The sequence below is a fragment of the Passer montanus genome, unplaced genomic scaffold, assembly GCF_014805655.1.
Source record: "Passer montanus isolate IOZ18808 unplaced genomic scaffold, ASM1480565v1 scaffold26, whole genome shotgun sequence".
Taxonomy (NCBI): domain Eukaryota; kingdom Metazoa; phylum Chordata; class Aves; order Passeriformes; family Passeridae; genus Passer; species Passer montanus.
In genome coordinates this window covers 9980323-10005606 of record NW_024367261.1, presented here as the reverse complement: position 1 = coordinate 10005606, position 25284 = coordinate 9980323, and the positions used below count along the sequence as shown (strand labels likewise).

Genomic DNA, 25284 nt, shown 5'->3' with positions numbered 1-25284 from the left:
AGAAAGTTAAAAATATGGTTTATTTGAAATTATGACATTAAAATCCAATAAATAAAGCATTTAATATCAACACTGGACACTATGTAGGAAAACTCTGGCAAGACTGGATTGTTCCCTTGGTGCCCCAAGCATGGCTGGACCACGAAATGACTTCCCAGCTCCCCACAGCCATGTTGCTCCCTCTACAATCATTCCCCATTCATGGCAAGCCTTTCCCAGATGCGCACTGCCAAACCCCAGTCCTGGAGTCTCACCAGAACCAGCAGAACTGCCCCAGAGATGACAGGGCTCACAGGACAGAGGCTGTAAGAGCGAGAGTAATGCCTACATTTCAGGTTTTCTAGAGAGCATCCCTCTTCCTCACTCACAGCCCTCTGAACCGGTTTCATGAACTCTATGCCATGGCCTAGTATATTTTATTTTTTAATGAGCTATTATGAGGCTATAAGAACACAGTTTCTTAATCACTTTTTGGGGTGTGGTGTGCAACTGATCCCATAAATATTGTTTATGTTTGTTTAACACTGCTATTAAATTAATAGCTTTTTCCAAATAGCCGTAACCTTATGTTACATATACATTAAAAATCTTTGAAGCAATAAATATGAAAATATTAGGATTTTATCCAAAATATAACTCCAAACAGCTTATAAAGCCTCAGGCAGGAAGTCACCAAATTCTGCTAAAAATGTCACACCCTTTCAGAAACATCAATAAAAGATTTTGCATCTGCTTTAAAAAGTTCCTACGGCACAGGGCAAAAGTCTACTTACTACCTTAAAAATAGAAATAACATTGGGCATGTCACCCTTTCCTTCTAACACTGGCACAAGTGAACTTTAATTTTTTCTTCTTAGAGAGGAGGGTGGGGAGAGGGGGGTGAAGAGGAGGAAATAAAACCAATGCATCTTACAGGTTATTTATTATGTAACTGGCTGTTGGTATTGGAGGCACTCTTTGACAGGCCAGATGAAAACAAGCATATCCAGAAAGGACCGCACACAACAAGGCCTCAATGTGGCCACCAGTTTGTGCTTCACCTCAAGTGAACCTTCCCAACAGCTCTTCTGCAGTCTGCAAGAGATGTTAGTCCATACTGAAGGGAGGTCTGTTTGGGTTTTATACAATGCTCTCTCCAGGCCAACAAGAACCAATCACTACATGAATATCACAGGCTCAAGTACTCAACAGTTTAAAGTCTTAATGCTACCAATTCATCCAGATTCAGTTTGTACCATTTCTGACCCAAGGGACTTCAAGCCAGGATCTAATTTGCTGGGGAGTAGGCTCTGCTCTGTTACTACCTCATAAAACAGCAATTTAAAATGTCAGAATTTTCACCAAATTTGGGTAATATTTGGATAGGGGTTCCACACATAAGTGACATGCACAGAGGTCATATACTCCATGTATCAAAGCAATTTGACACTCTCCAAAGCAGCTTTGTTTTTTGAAAAAAAAATAAAAATGCTGCTTTGATCAATAGATAAACAACTAGGCTTCAACACCAAATGAAAAGGATAAACACTTCTGGTTAGCAAGATCTATTTAACAGATAACACAACGATTTCAAGTCAGTTCACTGTAACACTTCAATGGGCACCCAAAAGCCCCTCACGTTAATACTCAGCAGGAACCACAGATCACCAGATTTAAACTGGCACAGGTATTCTGACCAAGGAAAAACCACAATGCCATGTATTTCACAGCTACCAGTGCACTGGCAATTTGATGGGGCAATGGATGTAATGGCCACTGCTTCAGTAGATAAACCAGAAACAGGTCAAAAATATCAGGACTTAAAAATACAAATAATCAAATTAATCTTTTTCACATAGTTCACCTTGTTATTTTAACCCACATTACATCTTTAATTACTTAGAAAAGACAACACTGCTGAAAAATAAAATAAAATTTGGTTTTAACAAGGACAAGGGTTTTACATGGTGGTATAAAAAATGTAATAGAAGTCTGGAGGGGAAGAAAAATAAATGGAAGTGGAAAAAAAAAACCAAAAAAAAACGCCCACCAAAACAAAAAAAATACAAACAAACAAAAAAAACCCCCACAACACTACCCCTGGGGAAGTTAAAAAGCTAAAACAAATTCCAGATGTTTAAGTCTGAAGGTTTTAGCATTTAAAATACACAGCTACGTGTGCCTTTCACAATAACAGTCACAAGTGAACGATACTTCTTGTATTACTGCACCCTTCAACAGGCCAGTCTGCAAGTTAAAACAAACAATATAATAAACTGCTAAATTGTAAGTATGCCATTATGGATTGCTTCTAGCTGTTACAAAAAGCTGAGTTACATATCCAATAGTCCATCTTTTAAATTCAAAGTGTGCTTAACATTTTTTAGTTCAGACATACTGAAACCAAGCAGCACAGATGGTTTGTGATGTTTTATTGCCTTTAAGCATGTATTCCTCATTTTTCCAAAGAATGATGCAACATCAATTTTCCACGCATATAGCAGCAAGGAAAGTAATTCCACCTCTTTTTTAGAAGGATATGGCCTCTTGTGAAAGTAGTCTGACAAAAACTCTTTCTGTGCCTCATATGAATTGTGATCATACTGATTAGGATCTACTGCTAGAAAGCGGAGATCCTCACTAGAAGGAAGTTTCCTCATCTCAGTCCTAACCTTTTGTCGTTTAAAAGGCACTACCCCTGAATTTACTTCGTTCTCTGCAGTCAGAGCTATGCCAGTACTTAAGCTCAGAGGCTGCTGCTCCTTATTCCTTTGGTCTTCTGCAACAAAGCAGGAATCTGATTGCTTTCTTTTCAGTACCACAGAAAGATGCTTCTCACCATTCACAAACAGCAGGTCTTTCCTCTCAGTGCGCTCAAGCTGCATCTTCAGGTTCGAATTGGTGTCTTTGGGAGCACTTCTACAACGGAGTAAATGTACAGCAATAGCTGTCAGAGTCATATTTCCAGTATACACACCACAACAGTGGATGCACTTGAAAGCAGGAGACTTTAAAATCGTATGCACAGTCGGCATTATATGATGCCTCTCTTTCAAATGCTTTTCATAGGTTTCTCTACCAGCAAACGTACCTAAGCAAAAGGGACAGGTGAACATTTTTCTGGTGCATCTCCTGTTCACTTGTGCTGTCTGAGGTTTCACTTTGATGTAAACAGGGACAAGAACTGTTGAATATATTCCAACAAGCACTGCCAAATGTACTTCTCTTTCACCCATGTCTTCATCTGGTAGCACTGTGTTGAAATCGAAGTGTGGGAACACAAGGCCACCCTGAGCATCATTACCTAGCTGAATTCCTCTGTTGCTGTAACTCGCATGCAACTCCTTTCTCCCATTGTGTGCAGTTTTGTTGTGCTCCACGAGGCTTTTTAAGTCATAGAAAGTACCTGTGCAAAACAAGCAAGATAAGCCATGCATGAAGATATGCTTCATGAGCTCTTCCTCACAGAGAAAACATTTACAAGCATAACACCCGATCGCCTTTTCTGTCATCCTTAGAAAGGATGCACAAGCTGCAAGTTTGTGAGGTTCTGGGGTTTCCACTTTTACTTCAACTGGTTTGTGGGCCACCTCCATGTGCACCTCATAGACATTTGAGGGGAAAAGCTCATTACAAACAGGGCAGGTCTTCCACTGCTTGGCCTGTCTGACAGCCTGGCTTGTTTCAGGAGCAGGAGGGGAGGCCTGCAAGGATACATTGTCAGAGGTCAGAACCACAGGAGGAGAGGGAGCATTGGCTGGTGACTGGGACACCTGAGCCACTGATCCCGTCTGCACGAGCTGGATGGGCACCTGTGGAGGTGTCATCGTTGCTACTCCACCACCGGGAGGTACAGGCAAAGTAACAGAGACGGGAGCCAGCGTGAAAGTAGGTATCCCATTAACCTGCTTGCCAGTGGGAATCAACTGCCGCAGTATAGAGCCCGCAGTCAAAAAAGCTGTGCCTTGAGAAACCGGAGGCTGAACTGGCTGATTGACTGGGATAACTGCTGGGGCAACAGGTTGATTAAGCTGAAGGAACCCAGGTCCAACAGGCTGTCTGACAGGAACCACCCCAGGGGCAAGAGGCTGGTTAAGCTGGAGAAGACCCGACCCAACTGTCTGTGTCACAGGAAGGCCCCTGGGATCAACGGGTCTGTTCATGTTCCCAAGTGACTGGCTGACAGACAGAATTCCTGGAGCAACTGGTTGATTCACAGGGAGGACTCCTGGTGCAATTGGTTGACTCACAGGGCCAACAGGTTGAGCAGCAGGGAGCGTTCCAGCTGGAACCAGACTGTTTATAGTCCCAATGGTTTGATTAACAGGAAAGACCCCAGGCCTGACAGGCTGATTAAGAGGAAGAACCGCAGGGGCCACAGCTCTATTTATGGTCCCAACAGAATGATTAAGACGGAGCCCATGAGAAACAATGACAGCCTGTGAAGGTGATGGCTGAATACTAAGGTTGTTCTGAGCCACAGGAGGATTGCTGGGCACAAGAGCGACCTGTGAGGATGTAGCGGCAGGAGCACAGGCGGTATTTGGGAGGCTGCCAGAGGCACTTGGGACAGTCACTGGTCCAACTGTGTTCTGAACTGCTTGTGTGTGCACCATGCTCTGGTTTTGATTATTCTGTGGAAATGCAACCTGGATGCAAGCTGGAGTTGTCACAGAACCTGCTGGGACAACAACAGGCCCTGCAGATGGGGCAGCTGTTGCTAGACCTGGGACAGGCTTTGGAGCGATATGCATTTGTTTTACAAGCCCAGGTTTCTTAATATGTTCCGAAATCAGAGATCGAAGTTTGTTCTCCAGGTCTCTGTGTGTTTCAGCTGTCAAGACATGGTACATTAAAGAATCTGGGCTGTTTGCAGAAGCATTACATTTTTTGCAGTAGAACTCAACTGAATTCGGTGTACTTTCATCATATTTCTCGCCGAAATATGCACTTAGTAAGTTTTCAAAATGGTTCATCAGCACATGTTTCTTCATATTGTAATACAAGGTGTCTGTGAATTGACATTTTAGGCACGTGAAGTTTATGATGTCATTCCTAAACTGTTTCATGCCATCCAAAATGCTGACTGTATAGTTCTGTATTCGTTTATTAAACGAATGAAACATCCAGATGTGTTCTCCCACTACTTTGGGCCGAGAAGAAAATGCACATTTTGGGCAAGAAACCACCATCTCTTGGTCCATTTCATCCTCATGGTAGCGATGCAAGTGATTCTTGAAAGAAGTAAGCCATTTGGATGAGAACTTGCATAAGCCACAGCAGTACGGCTTTGTTCTGTATCTCTGTAAACAAAAGAGAAACATCCTCTTAGAAACTGTCAGTTCCTATGCCCCTGTTATCTGTTTAAATCTGCACTATCACCTGTCAAAAATGCCTTCACTGGATGTATAGCACGTATCTTCTCAGTTTCTTCTGGTTTTGAAAAAAGCAGATTTAAAGATTACACTCTGAAGGGGAGAAAGATTTGTGCCTTTTTTGTTTCATTATAATTTGAAGCCTTACATGAGTTTACTCCTACCCTAGTTCACAAGAAGTAATTCTGAAGCCTGTTTTTAAACACAGGAATCACAGAACAAGACAGGAAGAATCTGTATCCTCACTATACACAGACGTTAAGCCTTAGGAATAGCAGCCCTTTTAATCTGACACCTTTAAAGCTTTGTTTAGTTCAGGACCAGTTCCTATCTACTGGACAAAAAAAACAAAAAGCAGAACGGGCAAGTGTTGGGGAAGATGATACAGGAAAGCCTTATAAATATGATTGTCTGGCAAAAGATTTTGAGAATACGGAAACTATAAGTGAGATTGAAATGAAAGCAAGCTTTGAGATACCTTAAGTTACTGAACAACTGGAAAACAATAGTATGGCCAGCTGAAGGTAATCCCCATTTGATGAAACAATACCCTCTGCTTGCAGACAGGTCCAAGGGTCACAGCAGACCCTACTAGCTTAGCAGAAAGGGTCCAAAGAGTAGTTTTTAGGGTTTAAAATGTAACACAGTATGGTAATGTAATTATTCTTATAGGCTGTATGTAAATGCTATAGGATTTGTATCTTTTATTAGATTGGTTAGTAAGAATTAGAATATTCAACACAGAAGAAGATTTATTGTAATGGGAACCATTCATTCATTCTCTCTTAATCTTTTCTTTACCACACTCTTGCATTCATTCTCTCTCTACCACTCTCTTTACCTCTCTCTTTGGGGCCTGCTCCGAGCTGTGGCTGGCAGCTCCAAGCAGGGCCCCTGCACCCACGCCCTCAGCAATAAACCACAAGTCCCAAGACCCAGCTTCAGAGATCTCTCATCTGCGCTTGTCCCGGCTGTCCTGACCCCCTGCAGCTCCTACAGGCGAGGATTTTTCTGTATTGCAACACCCTATTCTTCACTGAACACTCTCCAGACCTTCCCAACAAAGCCATAAAAAATGATTTTTTAAAGAACATTCTTTTGGAGCCAAAATAATAATAGAAAGTAGTAAAACCCCCTGCTATGATAAAGCAGCAACATATTAACTCTTACATACAATTTATATTAACTCATACATACTGGACATCCCATCATAGTAATTTTTTGCGAAATTTCCTCAAAAACGCTCAGTATAGAGCATACACATTCCTCTTAGAAAAGTACTTTAACTGCTTAAGAACATATCTATCTTGCATTAACTAGTGACTTCCTCTCTCAATTGTATGTCACATGACAGCACTGCTTTTCATATCCATATGAACATCATTTGTTCTTTCTGAAAAACTGAAAGAAACCATTTTTTCTGATCAACTTCCTAGGAAGTTAACCCTGGCTCCTGTCAAAAACTACAGAATCAATCATAGCAACATCCACGTGACAAATATGCAATCTCAAAAACCTAGTCTGTTCCCTCAGACATGTTTTTCACCTCACTGATTCCTATTCTCATGAAACAGAACCCAAGGGGAACAAGCTGTTCTGCCACTACAGCATCCAGCCCAGTTAGATCACCCATATACATTTTGCTGAAGAACAGCAACACAACACCTGCAGGTGGGCTTTTTTTGCCATGTCATATAACCATGCAGGTTACAGTCAGCCATCTACAGACAACAGCCAGCCATCTCCTAGCAGTACTAGGAGTATCGAGGCTGGGCGTCCCCCAGCCAAGGAATAATGTGCTCTGACTCCATGATTCAGAAGACTGAACAAATGCTTTATTAAGCTGTATTATATTACACTAATACTACACTAAACTATACTATATTAAAGAAAAACCTGTGACCCTTTCCAGACAGTCACAACACAGCTTTGACCCAACTGGTCAATCAGTCCAAACAACCATCAGCAGAACCCAATTAACAAATCCCTTTCAGTAAACAACCTCCATAACACATTCCACACGTACCAAACAACAGGAGCAGCAAATAGAGATAAGAATTGTTTTCATTCCCTTCTCTGAGCTTTCTCACTGCCTTTCCCAGGAAAAATCCTGGGAGAGAGAATTATGTCTCTCTCTGTTCAGAGAATGTGAATACCACACGAGGAAGTCTCTGGATGATAACCAAAATCTAATCTCCCAATTCAAAAGACTGGGTCAGACAATGCCACTGGCTGGCTAAGGCTGCTGAAGAAGCATGCTGCAAAGTTATCACTGAATTATCCTCTATTTATACTCTTCAGGTGTCTAATCTTAGCTGCTAGTAAACGCAACAAAGCAAATTATCAGATGCATCAATCTTGAAGTATCCTGCCTAGAGAAAGGCCACTGACCCTAATGAACTAATGAAGCACACAGAACACTACCAAGAAGATACGCCTCACTACTTCTGAAGGAGTAAAATGACACAGCAAAAATTCCAAACAATTCTCTTTCAGCTGAACAGAAGCAGGTGGAAGTACACTGCTTTGATATTCTCTGTATGAAACAGAGCTCTTCCACACAAACCCTTTTACAAACCATTCTGCCACATGTTCTTGCATGCTCATCTGCTTTTTCTGTTCACTCACCTGCTTTTTCAGGTTCACCAAAACCTACCAATGTCATGCCAGTTTTATAGAAAGTTTGCAAATAAGAATTACAAGCCACTTAGGAAAAACAAAGCATCTTAGAGATTGACCAACCTTCAACTGTATAAATGGAATCCAAAAGAAGGCTTATTAGAGACATTGCAGTAAACTCAATTCACCCTCCTTCAAAGAGCCTACCCAAGAACACAGTAGTACTTTTTGTTGTGTAGTCTCACAATCCCCACAACCTAGAATCATGCAGAAAGACAGAACATCCTCCAAAAAAACCAAGGTCTGCCAGAACTGTTAATGTCTCCCTAAACATAATATAAACGGTGGAAACCACCAACTTCACTTACACAGACATCTTCTCCAGCCTACTGAGTTTACAGGAGGAAACAATTTATTTTCCCCTTATGGCAACAACTTTGGAATAGAACATCCTGAAAGACCAGCTTCTTTTCTCCCAAATCTAGTCAGGATGATATGTAAATTATATACATTAATAAACCAAAATTGTTTAAAGAAAATTGATACAAACAAGGTTAGTATCCAAAAGACACAGTTTAGAACACAACCTGTTCCACAGCAATGTGTTATCAATTCCACACTGAATTTCATTAACAGGTCTTCCATAAGAAGGCCACGAGGGGCCCCAAGATTCTTCAGCAAGACTAACAAGTCTACATTTTTTTCTGGACATACTCCACTGCTCTAGACACAGCATCTTAGAAACTTGAGACTATATACAATTATGGAATTGTTCATCTCAATCCTGCCTATCTTGTGGAATCTAGCTATATAGAACTAAAAGCTGTTTCACATACATAAATATAACTGGAAAGTTTTTCACTGCCCCCATACCAAGCCACTAATAATAATTTCATCTTAATCCACTTGCAGCTATGAAATCCTTCCAATGAAACAGGAGTCATGTTGTAGAGAAGACCATGCGAAGACTACATATTAGGTTAGGCTAAAAAGGCAAAATATTAGTGTGACATCTTAAACACTGATGCTCAGGGTTGTATCCTTAAAGACTGAAAATGGTAACTGAAGTCCTCACAACCACCTGCATTACAGGGAAAAACAAACAGGAAATGTAAGATTATTCCCTGACTAATAGCACTTAGAAAACAAATATTAAAGCTATTTTTTTCCACAAAAAAGCTGCATTCCAATTTCTGAAAACTGTCAAATTCAGCAAGTCCACACAACACATTTATCCAGAATTTGTGTCACAAACATACATACCTTCCTTTTGCCCACAGGGTCCCAAGGAGAGACATCACTCCATGAAGTATTACAAAAGTAGTTTTCACCTGCATCAAAACTTTTAAGATTCTAAAAGTAAAATAAAAACAAGAAATTAAAATGAGGCAGTCTGTTCTGGATATAAAGAAATTCTCAACAGGAAATAAGGAAAAATAAAAAAGGAAAATCCACACAGAGGATAACTCAGAAGTCTCTAAATTCCATTCAAAGAAATTACTTCTTTGACCAGCTATTTTACCTCAAATATTTGTTCATGTGACTGCCTAATAATAGAGTAGGAATTCTGAACATTTCATAGTTACTGAAAATAATATTGGGAGTGAAAATATTTGCACTTGAATTCCACTGCTTCCAGCCAAGTTCACAGTGAACACTCAAAGTATTTTTCCTCACTACCTTCCTACTCCTTCACTGGTAATATTTCATTGCTTAGTTCATCGCTTTATTAACTTACCACTACAGTTTACTTTGCAACAGGTTTTACTATTAAATCTGCGTAACACTGTTACACTTCTAACTTGGAAAAACAAGACATTCACAAAAGCTGATTTCCAAGAGCTGCTTTTCCTGAACCTACAAAAGCACAATATTACTGTGTCTACAGCAACTGTGTTAGGGAAAGCAACTGTCCTTACAGCCTTCTTTTAATAATCCCATCAGAGCAGTTCACATCCCTCAAGCCAAAGCCAGTTACTATCCTAAAAATACAAAGTTCATCTCCAGATTTCTGAGACCCACACATACTTAAACACAAACTTAATGGGGAAAAAAAAAAAACAACAAAAAGAAACCCCTAAAAAATCCAAGCTAGATTTCTATTTACTAAGGATTTCTGAAGACCCTAAACTAGATTCAACAGCACACCCAGAATGCCTTGGATGGAACACAGGCTACAAATCCAGGCTTTACCCATAGAAAACTGTATCTCTTCTCCCCTCACATTCTTCCTTTCCACAAATCCCTCTTCACTCAAAACTCCGCAGATACTTAGAGAAGGCATGATTTTCACTTCTTCACCAATCCCCATTGCAGCAGAAGCAGATAAATAACATTTAAGGGTCAGATGGCCTTACAAAAGGAGTGGAATTCATAAACCTAATAGTTTGTGTGACGTAAAATTTAGCAGCCACACAGAATATAGTCAGCAACAAGGAGCAACAAAGCTTCAATAGTAAAAAAAATACTTAATCCTACTGAATGCAGGCTCTGTCTGCACTAGGCTCTTGTCCATTTGCACCATGCAAAGATGAGCATTCCTACATGTTCAGCAGATTACAGCAAGCCAGAACATCATGCCAGTGATAATTTGATTTTAACTTCATTATTCAAGAGTTTAGAAAAAAGTAGCAGCTGAGTTTGCAATACACTTTTCAACCATCAAGTATGCTCAAAGAGAAACCAGAAAAGCTCAGGGCAACAATAAACAAATCCCCTGCAATCTAATCAACCCTAGACACTGAATGAGTCACATATTTACCCTTCAACCAACCAAAAAAAAAAAACCCAAAAAACCAAAAAAAAAAAAACAAAAAAACCCACAGAAAAACCAACTGAAAAAAAAAACAAAAAAAACCCACAGAAAAACCAACTGAACAAACAAACAAAAAAAATTACAAACCACAAAACCCCCAGGAACCTTAGAAAGAACCCTTGCATGCAACAAGAGAAATCCCAGAATTTTAGTGAACTATTTTTGATAGAGAAAATGAAGAGACTTGAGACTTACTAAAACTTTTTCAGACAAACATGCTGGAGTGAATCACACACTGTTAAAAAGTTTTTTTTTAAGTTATGGCTTATCTGAAGCATGTTCTGTTTTGGTTTGAGTGACAGGCTCTCACACTTAAACACCAGATTCCCACAAGCCAAACACCGGAAATACGACTAGATAATTTTGCTGAAATGGCTATTTCCTACAGAGGAATAACCATTATGGAATGGTTTGGGTTGGAAAGGACCCTATACATCATCTAGTTCCAGCCCCCGCCCCATCATGGGCAGGGATGCCACTCACTAAACCAGGTTGCCCAGGGCCACATCCAACCTGGCCTTAAACACTGCCAGGGATGGGGCATCCACAGTTCCTCTGGGCAACTGTACCGGTGCCTCAGCCCCCTCTGAATAAAGAATTTATTCCTAACATCTAATCTAAACCTACGCTCTTTCAGTTTAAAACATTGCTGGCCCTTGTCCTGCCCCTATCTGTCTGTATCCAAAGTCCCTCTCCCTCCTTTTTATGAGCCCTGTTCAGGTACTGAATGGCTGCAATAAAGTCTCCCCAAAGCCTTCTCCTCTCCAGGCTGAAAACCCCAGCTCTCTCAGCATGTCTTCAGCTTCAAAGCAGAAGAGCTCCAGCCCTCCAATCACCTTCATGGCCCTAAAGACCACAGTATGTTAGAGAAGCTAAAATGCCTTATTAAAGAAAAACCTCTGACCTTACAGTGTGCTTAAACACAAAACTTGGAGAATCAAACTCCAGCCAAAATGCTCATGTTTCCTTCCTAGCAGAGACAAATTAGCCTAAAAACTAATCCTGTATGACTAGTACAGAGAGGTACTAGTCATACATTACATTCCCTCATCTTCCTCACCAACTATTGTCCATGCATTATTACAACAACACAAGACCAGATTCAGGTCATGTTTGTAGCATATCATATTTCAATCCATTTCTTACATTGTCCAGCCCCTTCAAAAAGAGTCCAGAAATCAATCTCAATATTTGGGAAAACAAGCTTTAGGGACTACTCACTAGATGGTTTTCAAGGTGCCTTCAAACTCAGGCCTTCTAAGATTCTAAGTTTTATTAAAACCTCACACATCCCATGCTACCAAAAAGAAATACCATCATCATATGAACCAAGTACAAATCAAGCTATACTGCTAAAGTTGCACCAAAACCAGCCCCAGATTACCCAGAAAAAACAAACTGAAGTTATGAACTTGGTTGAGCAAGAATTATTTGCAAAAAAAAAAAAAAACCTAATAGAGTATTTTTTGGCCCCAATCTCATAGAGGTTTTTCTACAGTGGAAATGTTTGCTGGGTTTCCCACCACCATTTTTTACTTAAAAATGAAGCAAAACCAACTAAACGCACATTAAACCAAAAACCCAACCAAATACAAAACAACTTATTACTTATTTATCATTGAAGTTCATGCAACAATCAAAGAGACCAAAAGCATTTCATACTAAAAACCTGCCACCATCAAAACATTCCTGCTTCCAATGGTCAAGACAGACTCCTGAGTTACAAGCGTGATTACAGAATATCAACAAAATAAAACCAGCAAGTAAATGGAAATTAATAGATATTATGATTTTCCTTGCGCTATTACAATATTTAGATATATACAAAACTGTTCAACTGCAATAACAAAGAAGGTTCCAAAAGCAGTTATGCATGTGGTCTTGAACATTTTTTTCAAATTACTTACAGAGCTTCAGAAAGAAACCACCACAAAACACACAACAGCACCCTTATAGGATATTATATTTACTTTAGTACTGTCATACATAAGCAATCAACCTCTTGTCAACATGAAGGAATGTACTCAACAGCCAAAAAAGCCTGTGCACCAGCTCACTGAAAGACACTATTTTTAAGAAATAGAGTTACATTGCTGTGTTTGCACCTTTTCTGGTATTGGGCTGCCAATCTGATGGTGTGCATTCTTCCTGACTGATGCACAAATTTCCTTCTCAAAGTGGCAACAGTGGTACAAAGTTTATCTTAATCACCCCAGTACACCTGCACATACTTTTTAAGATACAGAAACAAACTACAACTTGGTAAGATCATTTTGGTATTTTTCACCAGACACAAAGTTTAAAGGCTTATCCATTTTCAGAAACGCAGATGATTTGTATGTCCCTTCGGAGGCTTGCCCTTGATATGTGATGGAATGTCTTTGAGGAGACTCAAGTCCTCATCTGCTTGAAATCTTAGAACAATTTTAAGAAGTTGCTGCATTGCACACAAATAACAATTCATTAGTCTATGGTATTTTTTTCCTAAAGCTGCACTGTTTCTTTTTGTTGAAACATTACTAACAGAATATGAGACACCATCTATGACGCATCTCGTTAAGAAATACACCCTCTCACACTGTTAGATACTAACACACCAAATTCATGCCCTGGGTATGAGCAGCCAGTAATAAGTAACCCCTGATGTAAGGACCAAAAATCTACCATAGATACACCAGAAAGTGAAATATTTGTCAGGAGTTTACATTTCAGATTGGTTTACATTCTTTCAAATACTTTACCTTCAACAATTCCCTGCAGCTGTCAAGCCCAAGATCCACAAGAATGTCCTTCACCTTTTTTCGAGCCTTCCTTATGCTATCAAGGTTTTGAACAGGAATTTGAAACATTTTGCACTTTTCCTGGGGAAAAAAAAACCCACAACAATCAAAAGATACAGAAAAAAAAAAGAAGAGGAAAAATAAAAAGGAATTAAAAATCGGACTAAATACTTGAACATAGGTACTAGCATTTAAGTGTGTTAAAATAAGAACTAAAATCTGGAAAGTCAGAACATATAAATATTTAGGTTAGAAAAGACCTCTAAGATCACCGAGTTCAAACATTAACCCACCACAGTCACTACCCATGCTTCTCATCACTACACCTACGTGTCTTAAATACCTCCAGGAATGGGAACTGAACTACTTCCCTTGCCAGCCCATTCTAGTGCTTGGCAACCCTTTTTCTGAAGAAGTTTTTCCTAATATCCAATTTAAACCTTCCCTGGTGCAACTTGCTCATTTCCTGTTACTTGGGGGAAGAGACCAACCCCCCACCTGGCTACAGCCTCCTTTCTGCTGTAGAGCAATAATGTCTCCCCTGAGCCTCCTTTTCTCCAGGCTAAACACTCCCAGCTGCCTCAGCTACTCCTCACTGGAGTTGTGCTCCAGACCCTTCCCCAGCTTCACTGCCCTTCTCTGAACTCACTCCTGCTCCTCGATGTCTTTCCTGTACTGAGGGGCACAAAACTAGACACAGCTCCTAAGGTGAGGTCTCACCAGTGCTGAGTACAGGGTCAATCAGTGCCCCAGTCCTGCTGGAGACACTCTTGCTAATATGGGCCAGGATGCCACTTCTTAAATATGAAACCCCAAAATCCTTAAGCCAAAGAAGTGGGCTCATTAGCATTTCCCAAGTAGAACAGTTGACTGATTTTAAAGGAAACAGAATGTAGTGGGAGGAGGAGAATCTTTATATTTCTTCTATCTACAGAAAATTCCAAATTTTTCTTTCAGATCTCCTTGTATCTACATGGCAGGAACACTGATTTTGTAGGGTTTTTGTAAAACAACATGAACACCAGAATTTTGTTAAGTTCTATTCAGAAAATTATTATCATTTAAGGAGAAATTCCACACCTTTCACCTTAAATGTCAGCATCAAGATGAGAAGTCTTTTTTATAATTTTGTTTGCTATTAACCATTTAAATGCTTAAAATATGATTGCTAGTAAAATCTAGATTTCCTGCAAAAGCTTCTACTTTTGTAAACTTGTAAGGTATCTCCACAGCTTTAGAAGTAAACAAAAGCTCAGCCTTCGTCAACTCCTTCCTAGATTACAGCAAGATCAGACTGAGCTTTAAGAAACTACAATGGACACAGAAAGCAAAACCTAACCCTAAGCCTGAACTGAAAAAGGTCACTGGAAGCTTCTCCAGTATTTGGTGCTTAAATAGATGACAAAGGATCCAGGAGCATTTGCAACATCTTAGTTCTTATTGCTAAACAATTTATCCATTCAGGACACACCTGAACAGGAAAAAAAAAATAGAGGAAATATCCAAACAGTACTTCAGCACATACAGTCTCAAATGTCTTGAAAAGCTGTACTTCACCAAAAAAAGCAAGCTCCCTGCCAACACGAAAGCTCTACTTTGAATGATAGCACTTTCATGCAAATAGTTGCAAAATCCCCCTGCACATAAGACACCAGCTACAAGCTAAGGCTCAAAAAATCCCCAAAACCCACAAACCATATAAAAAATGTTCCAGTCTGTATGTAACCACCCCAAACCTTAATTTATGTACAAAACATACAATTGAAGGGTTTATGATTAAAATTCAAACAACTCACATACTATTCTTTGCTTCTTCTCCCCTGAAAGGAAAGGTGTGTAGAGAGAAATGGAGAGAGAACCCCATTTGACAGACACTACTCTTGTTTTCTAATGTTTTTTATCACCAAGTCCAGAAGACATTCTGATACCATCAGGGTGGGTGTAGAACAGGAACCTATATGGAATGGAATAAATCAGAGTAACCAGTCTGGCATTCTCTCAAAATGCAGTGAGCAAAAATTTTACATAAAATACTCTTTTTGAAGTCACCAGGAATTTGCAGAGTCCCTAGTTAAAGCTTCAAGATCAGTCCCTCTATGACAGCAGGTTATGCACATCTACCCCACAGTTCAGTGTGGTGCTGTAACAACAGAGCTGACTGGACACCACCATGCCCAGGGGTGATCAGCCAGAAGGAAATATGGTTCAATACATTAGGCTCCAATGGAAACAGTTTCCCCATCTCAGTCTTCCAACTCAACTGCTGATGCTCCTGAAGAAGGTGATGCAGGCATTTGTTGAAGCATGTCTAGCTCACAAATAAGAAACAGTCAATAGGGGCATATGCATCCTATGTACCTCAACAGTTCTCTTAACCAGTAATCATTCTGAAATTATTAATACAGAAGAAATAAAATTATTAATTATCCTTAAATTATGCATCCAGGAGAAAGAAAAACACAACAAAACCTCCACCATACCAGAAAAATCTTGAATAGAAATTATTTTCCAGTTTTCAAACAGTTGGTCTTCAACCCAAAGGCCACCATGTGCAATCATATGCAATTTCATTCAGTAGGCACTTAAACAACCTTCTTGGAAGTAGGGATCTTGAAGGCTCTCACACCAGAACCACAAAACAGTATGGGCTGGAATGGATCTTAAAGATCATCTAGTTCCAGACCTACTCCCATGGGCAGGGACACCTCCATTAGACCAGATTGCTCCAAGTCCCATCCAACCTGGCCTAGAACATTTCCAGGGATGGGGTATCCACAGCTGCTCTGGAAAACCTCTGCCAGTGCCTCACCACCCTCACGGTTAAGAATTTCTTCCTAATATCCAACCTAAATCTACCCTCTTGGAGTCTCTCTATCCATTAGACCAGCACTGCCCCATCATAAAGGTCACAAAAGATCAACCTTCTAAGCTTATTCCCTCAAGTCCTCAGTTTAATTCCTTGATTATTATAAAATTTATTATCCACATTTTTCATACTAATAATTTTTCTTTTATTTTGGACATTCCTCGAGCTTTAGTTTGCACTTTGATTCCATGAATTTGTTGGTCCACATTCCATTCTTAATCAGCAAATTCAATACAAAAGGACTGCAGTTAAACTGAACAAGGGTCACCAAGAGTCTTGATCGTATTACTGTGCTGCCTGTCTAAGAGACAAAAATTTATCCTTCACAGCTTTTAATTGTTGTTTCCAGAAAACCTGATAATCCACTGAGGTAGTGGATTAGCAGACTAGTGCCACTTCTTAAACAGAACCAAGTCAAGTTTTTAGCAAAATAAAATAATTTTAGAGCTGATGTCTCAAATTCAGTTCTAACAAGGCCATCCAACTCTCGCTGAGACATTTTAGCCATGAAGCTATTCCTATCTGTTGCTTATTCAGCTAACATCTCCATGATATACACAGTGGAGCTTTATTCAACACTACGTGTTTGTTTCGTTTCTGTATTTGTTACCATAGATTGTAACACCTAACTAACTACATCTGACTTTTCAAAGATCACAAATGCAACTCTTCCCTTCCAGCAGTACTGCAGTATTTTAAGACTAGCCTAAAAGACAAGGTAACAGTCTGCACAGTATCTTGGTAGACAAAGACGCCAATTTTTAAAGTAACTACCTTTTACTATTATTTCTCTGCATTACAAAAAAAAGGAAAAAAACACTAACACTGCACCTCTTCAAAATGAGAAGTCATCACAAAATGCTAAATTCCTATTCATTCTACTTCTTAGAAACATTCTTATTCACCTTGGAAGGAACCTTGAGAGGACACCCAGTCCAGCTTCCTATAAGCAAGCTCAATCATTAATTGCAGCCAGGGCACTCTGTTTTGGCCAGTCAGGTTTGGCAGCCTCTCTGGGCAGCCTCCTCCAGTGGCAGACTGTGTTCACATCAAGAGCTTTATTCCCTACAAGAAGTAAGCCCCACTTTTGTGTTCCTACAGGAAGTAGGCATTTGCAAGCAAATGAAAATGGAGTTGGTATGGAGCTGGCAAAAGGAAGATGCACATATGTGCCTTCAAAGGGCATGCAAATACTTCCTGCAAAATCCAGTCAACTAGATAATCAGGCATTTCTAGAATTTTCATGAAAAGAGGAATGTTTGAAGATCCACAGAGAAAATAGCCATAAAGTAACCCTTCTAGACACCAGATAATCTGTACAGAAGCAAGATCTCCAGATGTGGTCCTAAGTGGTTTGCCTTCACTTGCTGGTTGCCCAAATAACTGCTTTAAGCAGGGAAATTATGAAAGGCTAATGGAACTTTGTCCTTTCATAGTATCTGCCTTGGAAATTGAATCATTCTTAAGTTATTGTAACTTTTATCTAGTAACTGGCATTAGTAACTGAGAAAGATTTTTGTAATCTCTTTGGTCTTTTTATAAGGTCTGTACCTTCTATAGGGCCTTTATAAAAATGTACAGGTGTGGAACATTTGGGTTGGAGTATTTTGAAAAGTTTGTTTACCAACTTGTATTTCAGCAGTTTTCAGAACTGACAAGCACCAATACAAAATTATGTTGCAGCCAGAACACTGCTAGTAAAGTCCAGGTTAAGAAAGCAAAAAGAGCCTTTGCATGGTACCCACAGATGTTTAATTCAGCCACACAGTGAGATGTTCATTATCCAAGGCACACTCATGAGGGGAGTCCCGGTTTCCCCCTCTCCCCAGGGGCTGAACCATGCTCTTGGGCGGTACAAAGATGAGGGCCAATAGGAGAACAGGGAGAGAGTGGCTGAGGGACAGTAACAGGGGAAGGAGCCAATGGGGTCCCAACAGCCCCTGAGGAAACCCTGTCTCCCCAGCCCAGGGAATACCTCCTAGGGTCCCCACAAATTATTTTCATTATAGTAAATCAGAAATTGACAATTCAGTATTAGTTCAGAAACAATAAAAACTGCTTCATTCCTGAAAGCAGAATGACAGCATGTAATCTATTTTCAAGAACCCAAGGAACAAGAACACTGGATGGCAGAGAGCACCTAGGAGGACAGGTGCACTAAGAAACTGCCCAGAAGAATGAGAGTTTGGCTCATACCAAATTTTACCCCCACCAATTTTATATTGTTTCTGGTAAGCCTACATAGCCTCTAAGAAGTCACACCTGGGTATCTACTCAACCACACATTACATTGTCAGTTCCATTTCCTGGACTCTTATCTGTGCCTTCTGGAAGAGACCTAACCAGATTTACAAGTACATCAGCACCATCAAAGCTTATCCAACCTATGGAGGGAGAGGGAAGAAGGCTTCCTAAAGAAAAAGTTAATTAAATACAATGGATGCTATTTTTGTTCACTGTTTAATCTGTTGTAATTTAAAACATATTCTACTAAAACTTACAAAGAGCAGTTCTGGTCAAAGTAGTTTATCTTCTTATATTCAAATTTCTATCCAAGAGCAACTTAATAGAAATCTCAGGTAAGAAAAAAATTTAACTCTTCTTTGTCCAGCTACATCAGAAACCTCCAGGCATTTCAAATCATAGATCTCTTAAGAGTCGCAATAATTCTGCGCTTTTCATGGCTATAAATCACATACCTGTTAAAAAGGTCACCTGGCCCAACACTAAGACAACCATCACTCAACAGCTGCTAACACACAATGAAGAGCAATAAGATATGTGATGGTATAGACTGAGATGCAGCACAACAACGCACATCTTACCTAACATATCAAATTCAGATCACTAAATACAGCTACTGTGCTTTAAACAGCTATTGTGATGGCTCATTAAAACACAACCAAGTCCCTGCTATCCAAGACTGGTGAGAAGAGGCTAAGGGATGAAGGGACACTACCATTTAAACTTCTGGAGCCTTCCTAAAGCACTAACTCACACAATACTTTGACTCCCTTGGGAGTCCCTTCAGAACCTGAATCCAACACGATCCAAGCTCATCCTAGGTGATGTAAGCATCTGATGGAGCCCACTCAAATCCTGCAGGATTTGTCAGCCCTATGTGTATATGAGCAGAAGAGTCACATCCTGAGTGCAGCTATTCCAGGAGGAAGTACCACTGCATTTGTGCTGCACTCATCAGCTTGGTGTGACCCAAAGACTTTGCACTTTACAAATGCACACAACAGTCCAGAGCACAGACAATCCAGAACCTTACCAAGTCAGAAAGGGGACAGAACTGAACTTCAACCCCCCCAGGGCTATGCAACAGGTTCCAGAAGAACTAAAGTGTTCAAACACAAACCAGCTCCACCAGCACTAAGACTTAGCCCAAATCCAGCAATTCCCAATGGAAAAACATAAGGTGTACCAAAACTGTGAGTGCTCTTGTTTCTAAAGATTTGCTGTAATTTGTGGGAGATGTTGTTTTCCACAAAACCTCCATGAAACAAACGACATAAATTATTACAGCTTATCATATATACTATACCTTATAATAAGACTTATTACAGATTATCATATTCTTTATTTCTCACCCAGTTCCTCTAAATATTGTGCTAAAGAAACTAATTTTTTTAATCAAAATTAAAGATTAAGTTTATTAAAAGGAGCACTAGGATTTCTAGAATATATTCAAATATCTCAGGAATATTTTTAAGTATTTCATTATAGCTCTTTACAACTGTTTTTAACACAGATTTCTGGTTGACAGAAGACTGCTAAGGACAACATCCAATTCCTCCCAAGTAATTAACCCATCAAAACGTTATCTGCTGAAAGTGAGTTGTTCATAACTTTGACGGTACAGGACTCTGGACCGCTGCAGCAGGAGGTACATACGTGTCTTTTATTCTGTTTACAAACCAGGACAATTGGAACTCCCCATTACCTGCTCTCGACCACAAAGCAAGTGCATTCAAATGGTTTTCACGGCTTACATTGTATGCGTTGTGTTTGTTTACATTATTCGTAAACTTTCTTTCTAAATGTATGCATTGCTGAGGCACCACAAGAGTATTCAACGTAATTTTGCGTCCCATTAACTGGTTCCATTAACCGGTGATGAAGTACTGGCTCTGCACGTGTGTCACTCCTGTCCCTGCCGCAGTTTGCCACAGACTGTTTCAAACCAAAACAATTCATTAAAAGCAATTAAAATTATTAGTCCAGATTTCAAAGCAAGCTATTAAGTTGGTTCCTTAGACACTCCATCGCTGAAGCGCGACCTAGAATCAAATACCCAACACTCGAGGCGTGCGGTGACAACGAGCTGCCCGCAGCAGCGGCGCGGCAGCGGGGGAGCATCCCCGCGGAAAACGCCTCTCCCGATGGGGCCACGCCGGACCCGTCCCGTCCCTCCCCGCCCGCTCGGGGAAGCCGCTCAGAGCTCGCAGCGCCCGCCGAGCCGCAATCGCCCCGCCCCGCCGCACCTACCCGGCCGGGCTGCAGGCGGAGCCGCCGCCGCCGCTGCTCCTCCTCCTGGCTCTCGCTCCCGCGGGAGGCGGCGCCATGGCCGGGGCTCCGCGCGCGCCTCGCCCCGCGCGCGCCTCCCTCAGCGCCCGCCGCCCGCGCCGCATCAACCGCCAGAAAGAGAAAATGGCGCTCGATCTACCAGAGGAAATGACGCCGAGGCTCATTTGCATGGCAGGCAGCCAGCCAATGGGGAGAGATTCAGCCAGCGCTCCCATTGGCTCTCCGGACGGGGTGGGCGGGGTTAGAGGCGGGGCCTCGAGTGGGGGCGTGGCCCAGCCTGGCGCTCACCTGCGCCCCTTCACACCTCTAAGGGGCAGCACTGAGCGCTCTCGCGAGAGCCGTGACGTCACGGTGGGGAGGAGCCTGGTGACACCTTGCCCATCACACGAGGCTGCCACATGACCCCCAGGCGCTGGACCGCAGGGCGGGATGGGTGGAGCCTCATTTGCATCTGCTGCATTCTGGGAGCCCCGCCCACCCCGCTGGCCACTGGGGCAAGGCGAGGCCTGGTGGGAAGGCTTCCCATTGGCCGCGCTCCTGGGGGCGGGGCTCACACACCGTGGCGCCATGGCGGGGCTGGGCTGGGACACGACGCCTGGGCCAGAAGGGACATGCGGCAGGGCCCAGGTGCAGGAACTGTCTGGTGGCACCACCCGGGAGCATGGCATTGTCATGCCCGTGGCGCTGGAAGGCTCTGAGGTGTGATGGAAGACACCTCGCTGCAAGCTCTGTCTCCACGGTCTTGCTCTTCCCATGATGGCAGATGGTTTCCAATGGACACAAGATGCAAACTGAGCCAATCCTTTGTGCGGGCAGGCAACAGCCGTATCACAAGGACCAAGAGAAGTGGCCACAGCAGTAGGGTGGGTGGCTCTCCACCACCAAGACCGCTGATGTGGCCCTGCCACCAGAGCCAGCAGGAGGCCAGTCATGGCAAGAGACCCTATATGACCATGCTGGATCCCATCCTTGGCAAATTGGGACTTTCTCCCTGCATCCCTGCCATCTTCCTGGCACAGCTCTCAGTCTTCCCCACAAGGTTAACCTGGCTTTCCTCAGGCCATTCCCAAAGGCTTCACAAACTATTGACTTCAGGTAGAGATTGTGTGAGTGTTCACCATGGGAGTGAGACATGCATCCATGGAAGCCAAGGGGGATTTTGCCATGGGTCTGGCAGCCATACAATTTCACTGTTGGTCTACACACAGCTCACACACAAGTTAATGTGTTGGCCAGCGCACTCAACCCCTGTGAAGACCATAGCAGCAAACTGACTGGCATCTTCTCAAAAAGTAATACAAATCAAACATTCACTTTGGCAGAAAAGTTTTTTTTGTTTGTTTGTTTGGGTTTTTTTTCAGCAGTGGCCACAAAAGTTATTTACCTTTGCAGTCAGCAGCCCAATAAGTACATTGAAATGCAATTAGATTAGATGGGGTTTTTTTTCTGTTAGTAATTTCCTTAGCTATGTACTTTCAGCACTTTCAGTGTATGCACAGTAAGGTTGTAGGTAAAAGCATTTACAGAAAAAAGGGGCAGCCATCCATGAAAGATAAATTATCCATAGTTGATATATGACCACAATATAAAAAATTGTTACTACACAGTGCAAGGAGGGATATGTCCCACTTAGTTTAAATGTAGCATTTAAAATAAAGGTATTTATAAAGTAAAATAATTGAACATGGCTCTGCCAGTATGGAAAGGCCCAATGGCTCCCACATAATCAACAACATTAGACTTCCATTGCTACAGACCCAATAATTGCAAAGTGTTTCAAGCAGTGGATGGCTTAAAGAGATTAAGCGAAAGGTTAAGAGAAAACATTTGTGAAAGAGTCTTTCGTGGCTGAACGTTCCCATCAAACTGTGGGATGTGTCCTCATTTTCACAGAACCCCAGGACGGCTGAAGTGGGAAAGGACCTCAGGAAGCTATCTGATCCAACCCACATTCCCAAGCCACCTGGAGACAGTTGCCCAGGATCATGTCCAGATGACTTTTGAGATCAACCAAAAGTGTTTTCTATCAAGTGGTAAAAACGGGAGCTACTTTATAAAGGGGGCAAATTAAATGTGCACATCTAATAACTTTAGTTGTAAATCTGTTACTTGTTTATCCCCAACTGCCAAAATCTTGGAGCATGCTCAGCAAAACTGGGTGATGTTTAAATCATGGCACTCATTCACTTGGGAAAGGAAGTTATATTTTCACATTGTGGGACTGGCATTGAACTGTAGACATTGGAAGTAGGTTCATCAGCCACCAGCACATGCCTAAGACTTTCCAAAGTGAAACCTGTGAGCAGGCTTCAAATTCCTTCCCTCGTAAACAAACAAACAAATAAATCCACGACAAACCAAGAAGGACAGAAACATGAAAAATCAATTGAAGAAGAGGATTTGGAAGAATAAGAATGGATCAGATTAAGAGGGATGAACAATGTTTGTATTCACTTTTCCTGCAAGTCAACAACAATTTCGCAATATAAATATAAGTGGGCTTGGGGACAGCAGAGTGAAGAGAAGTCAGAAACATGCAGTGTGAAGAGTAAAAAAGTTTAAAAATCAGGTTTTCTTAGATAAAAGTAATATCAATCAAATCTGACAGCTTAGTAATTTTCTTTGGGAATGTATTCAAAGATTAGTACTTCTCCAGCTAGAAGACATCAAGAAATTTGGTGAACGTAAGTTTGCTGTCATATTAGAGTTAAATATTTGTCTAGATGGCTTAATAGGTTACATCTAACAGTAACATATTAAGTAATATGTTTGCTTATACTGTTGGGCAGTTCAGGTCTGGAGGAAGTGACAAGCAAGAGAGTGCTTTGGCAGGTCACAATGACTTGTGAGTGCCTTAGCCCTGTCCTCTCCTTCCTGTGCAGGTAATTCACAGTTTCAGCTCTTCCCATTAGCTGTCTCCAAGCAGAACAGGGGCAGCAAAGAGCACCCACCTGCAGGTGTACAGCCAACAGCTGGGTTGGCAAAAGGGGCTCCTCATAGCCTATAGGAGAGTCAGGAGAATGAACTTCCACAGCTGTCTTCCAGGTCTTGGTGTAAGATCCCCAACCAGTACTGACCTAGATGACTCTTTTGAGGAAGTGCAAGAGGATGGAGGGGAGCTCTGTCTTTTTACAGGAATTTGCAGCCAATATTTTTTCCCTTCAACTCTCCAGTACATTTAATATAAGCATCAGCTTATATTAATGTAATGCCCTCTAGCTTTTGAGGACGATGCTGCAGCACATACTGGTCTCAGTGATCATCTGTAACACTGACTGATGAACATGTTCATTGGTTTATTCTAGATGTTTAAGGGTTCATGTAATTACTTTACACTCTTTCTTCCCAACAAGCAGAAGTGCAAGGTCTTCCTTTGTATAATCTGTATGTTTAATTTAGCAGAAAAAGGTGTTTCCTTGCTTGTTGTGGTGTTGCCATGATTCTAGAGAAACAGAAGACCTTGGAAGAGTTTCCAAAGGAACCATGTGCCAAGCCTCCCATTGCAACCCCACTCTTCTGCTCCCTTGGGAGGAGCTTCTCAAATTCCACTGAAGTCTAGAAAGACTTTTACTGAATGTCATAGCTTTTCAAACAAGTTTTCATTATGAGAGGAGGAGCTTCTCTTCTAGAAGAAGAAAAGGAAACCAAGAAGCCAAGCACAAAGAAAAGACAAAGAACAATGCCAAGGAAGCAGAAGTTATGCGAAAAGTAACCATATTCAATAACTTGTATTCGTTCAATATTCATATTATATAAGAAAAATATAATGATTCCCAGAGAAAAATTTATCTCAAATACTTGTGATTCTGGCTGAAGCAATACCACTTTTTTTTTACTAAACAAAACAATGTTTATCAAGATGGCTTTACCTACAAGAGATTAGACTTTAAATTACTGTTAAACTATGTGATTATTTGACTAAAGGAAAGATGGATCTTAAAAATTCAGATTATGTTGTAGAAAGGAACTAATTATGCAGACAAGATGAGAAGGAATGATAACTAGAAAAGAATGAAGAATCTGTCCAAGTCCATCCTCTAATTAGGATCCCTGACATTAATTGACACTCAAAATTATTCACATTAATTTTTAGTATTTCTGAATTTCAAATATCATTGGGAAATTTTCATTTTCAATTACATTGAAGCATTTTAGCCAAATTTGAAAAGAGCATGTCTAGAGAGATTAAATATCTCTGATTTTAAAAAAATCATAACATCTGCACAGTAATGCAGAAAACCTATTCCTCAGTAGATGCAAATATTCTACTGTAATAATTCCATTGGAAGATGTAATTCAGTCTACTTGTCATAATTT

General features: G+C 41.0%; 1 protein-coding gene across 3 annotated transcripts; it reads right to left on the bottom strand.

Annotated features, from left to right (window-relative positions):
* Nucleotides 1-20990, bottom strand: ADNP2 (ADNP homeobox 2). Of its 3 annotated transcripts, none has more exons than XM_039711979.1 (5): nucleotides 20929-20990; nucleotides 15365-15522; nucleotides 13530-13649; nucleotides 9237-9326; nucleotides 1-5282 (listed from the first exon to the last, which is right to left on the bottom strand). In XM_039711979.1, exons 3-5 carry the CDS (start codon nucleotides 13635-13637, stop codon nucleotides 2313-2315), a joined length of 3168 nt encoding a protein of 1055 aa, XP_039567913.1. In that variant the 5' UTR covers nucleotides 13638-13649; nucleotides 15365-15522; nucleotides 20929-20990; the 3' UTR covers nucleotides 1-2312. The 3 variants fall into 3 exon arrangements, with proteins under 3 accessions (XP_039567913.1, XP_039567914.1, XP_039567915.1); XM_039711980.1 differs by having other exon boundaries at nucleotides 15369-15522; XM_039711981.1 differs by lacking the exon at nucleotides 15365-15522 and having other exon boundaries at nucleotides 20929-20972.
* Between the last annotated feature and the right edge of the window lie 4294 nt (nucleotides 20991-25284).

Bases quoted from the DNA above. Each gene is read 5' to 3' on its own strand.
- ADNP2 (XM_039711979.1), bottom strand. From the start codon at position 13,637: ATGTTTCAAATTCCTGTTCAAAACCTTGATAGCATAAGGAAGGCTCGA. The intron at 9,327-13,529 runs GTAAAGTATTTG...TTTTACTTTTAG, and splicing joins GCTGCAGGGAATTGTTGAAG to AATCTTAAAAGTTTTGATGC. The intron at 5,283-9,236 runs GTATGTATGTTT...TTTTGTTTACAG, and splicing joins ACCCTGTGGGCAAAAGGAAG to AGATACAGAACAAAGCCGTA.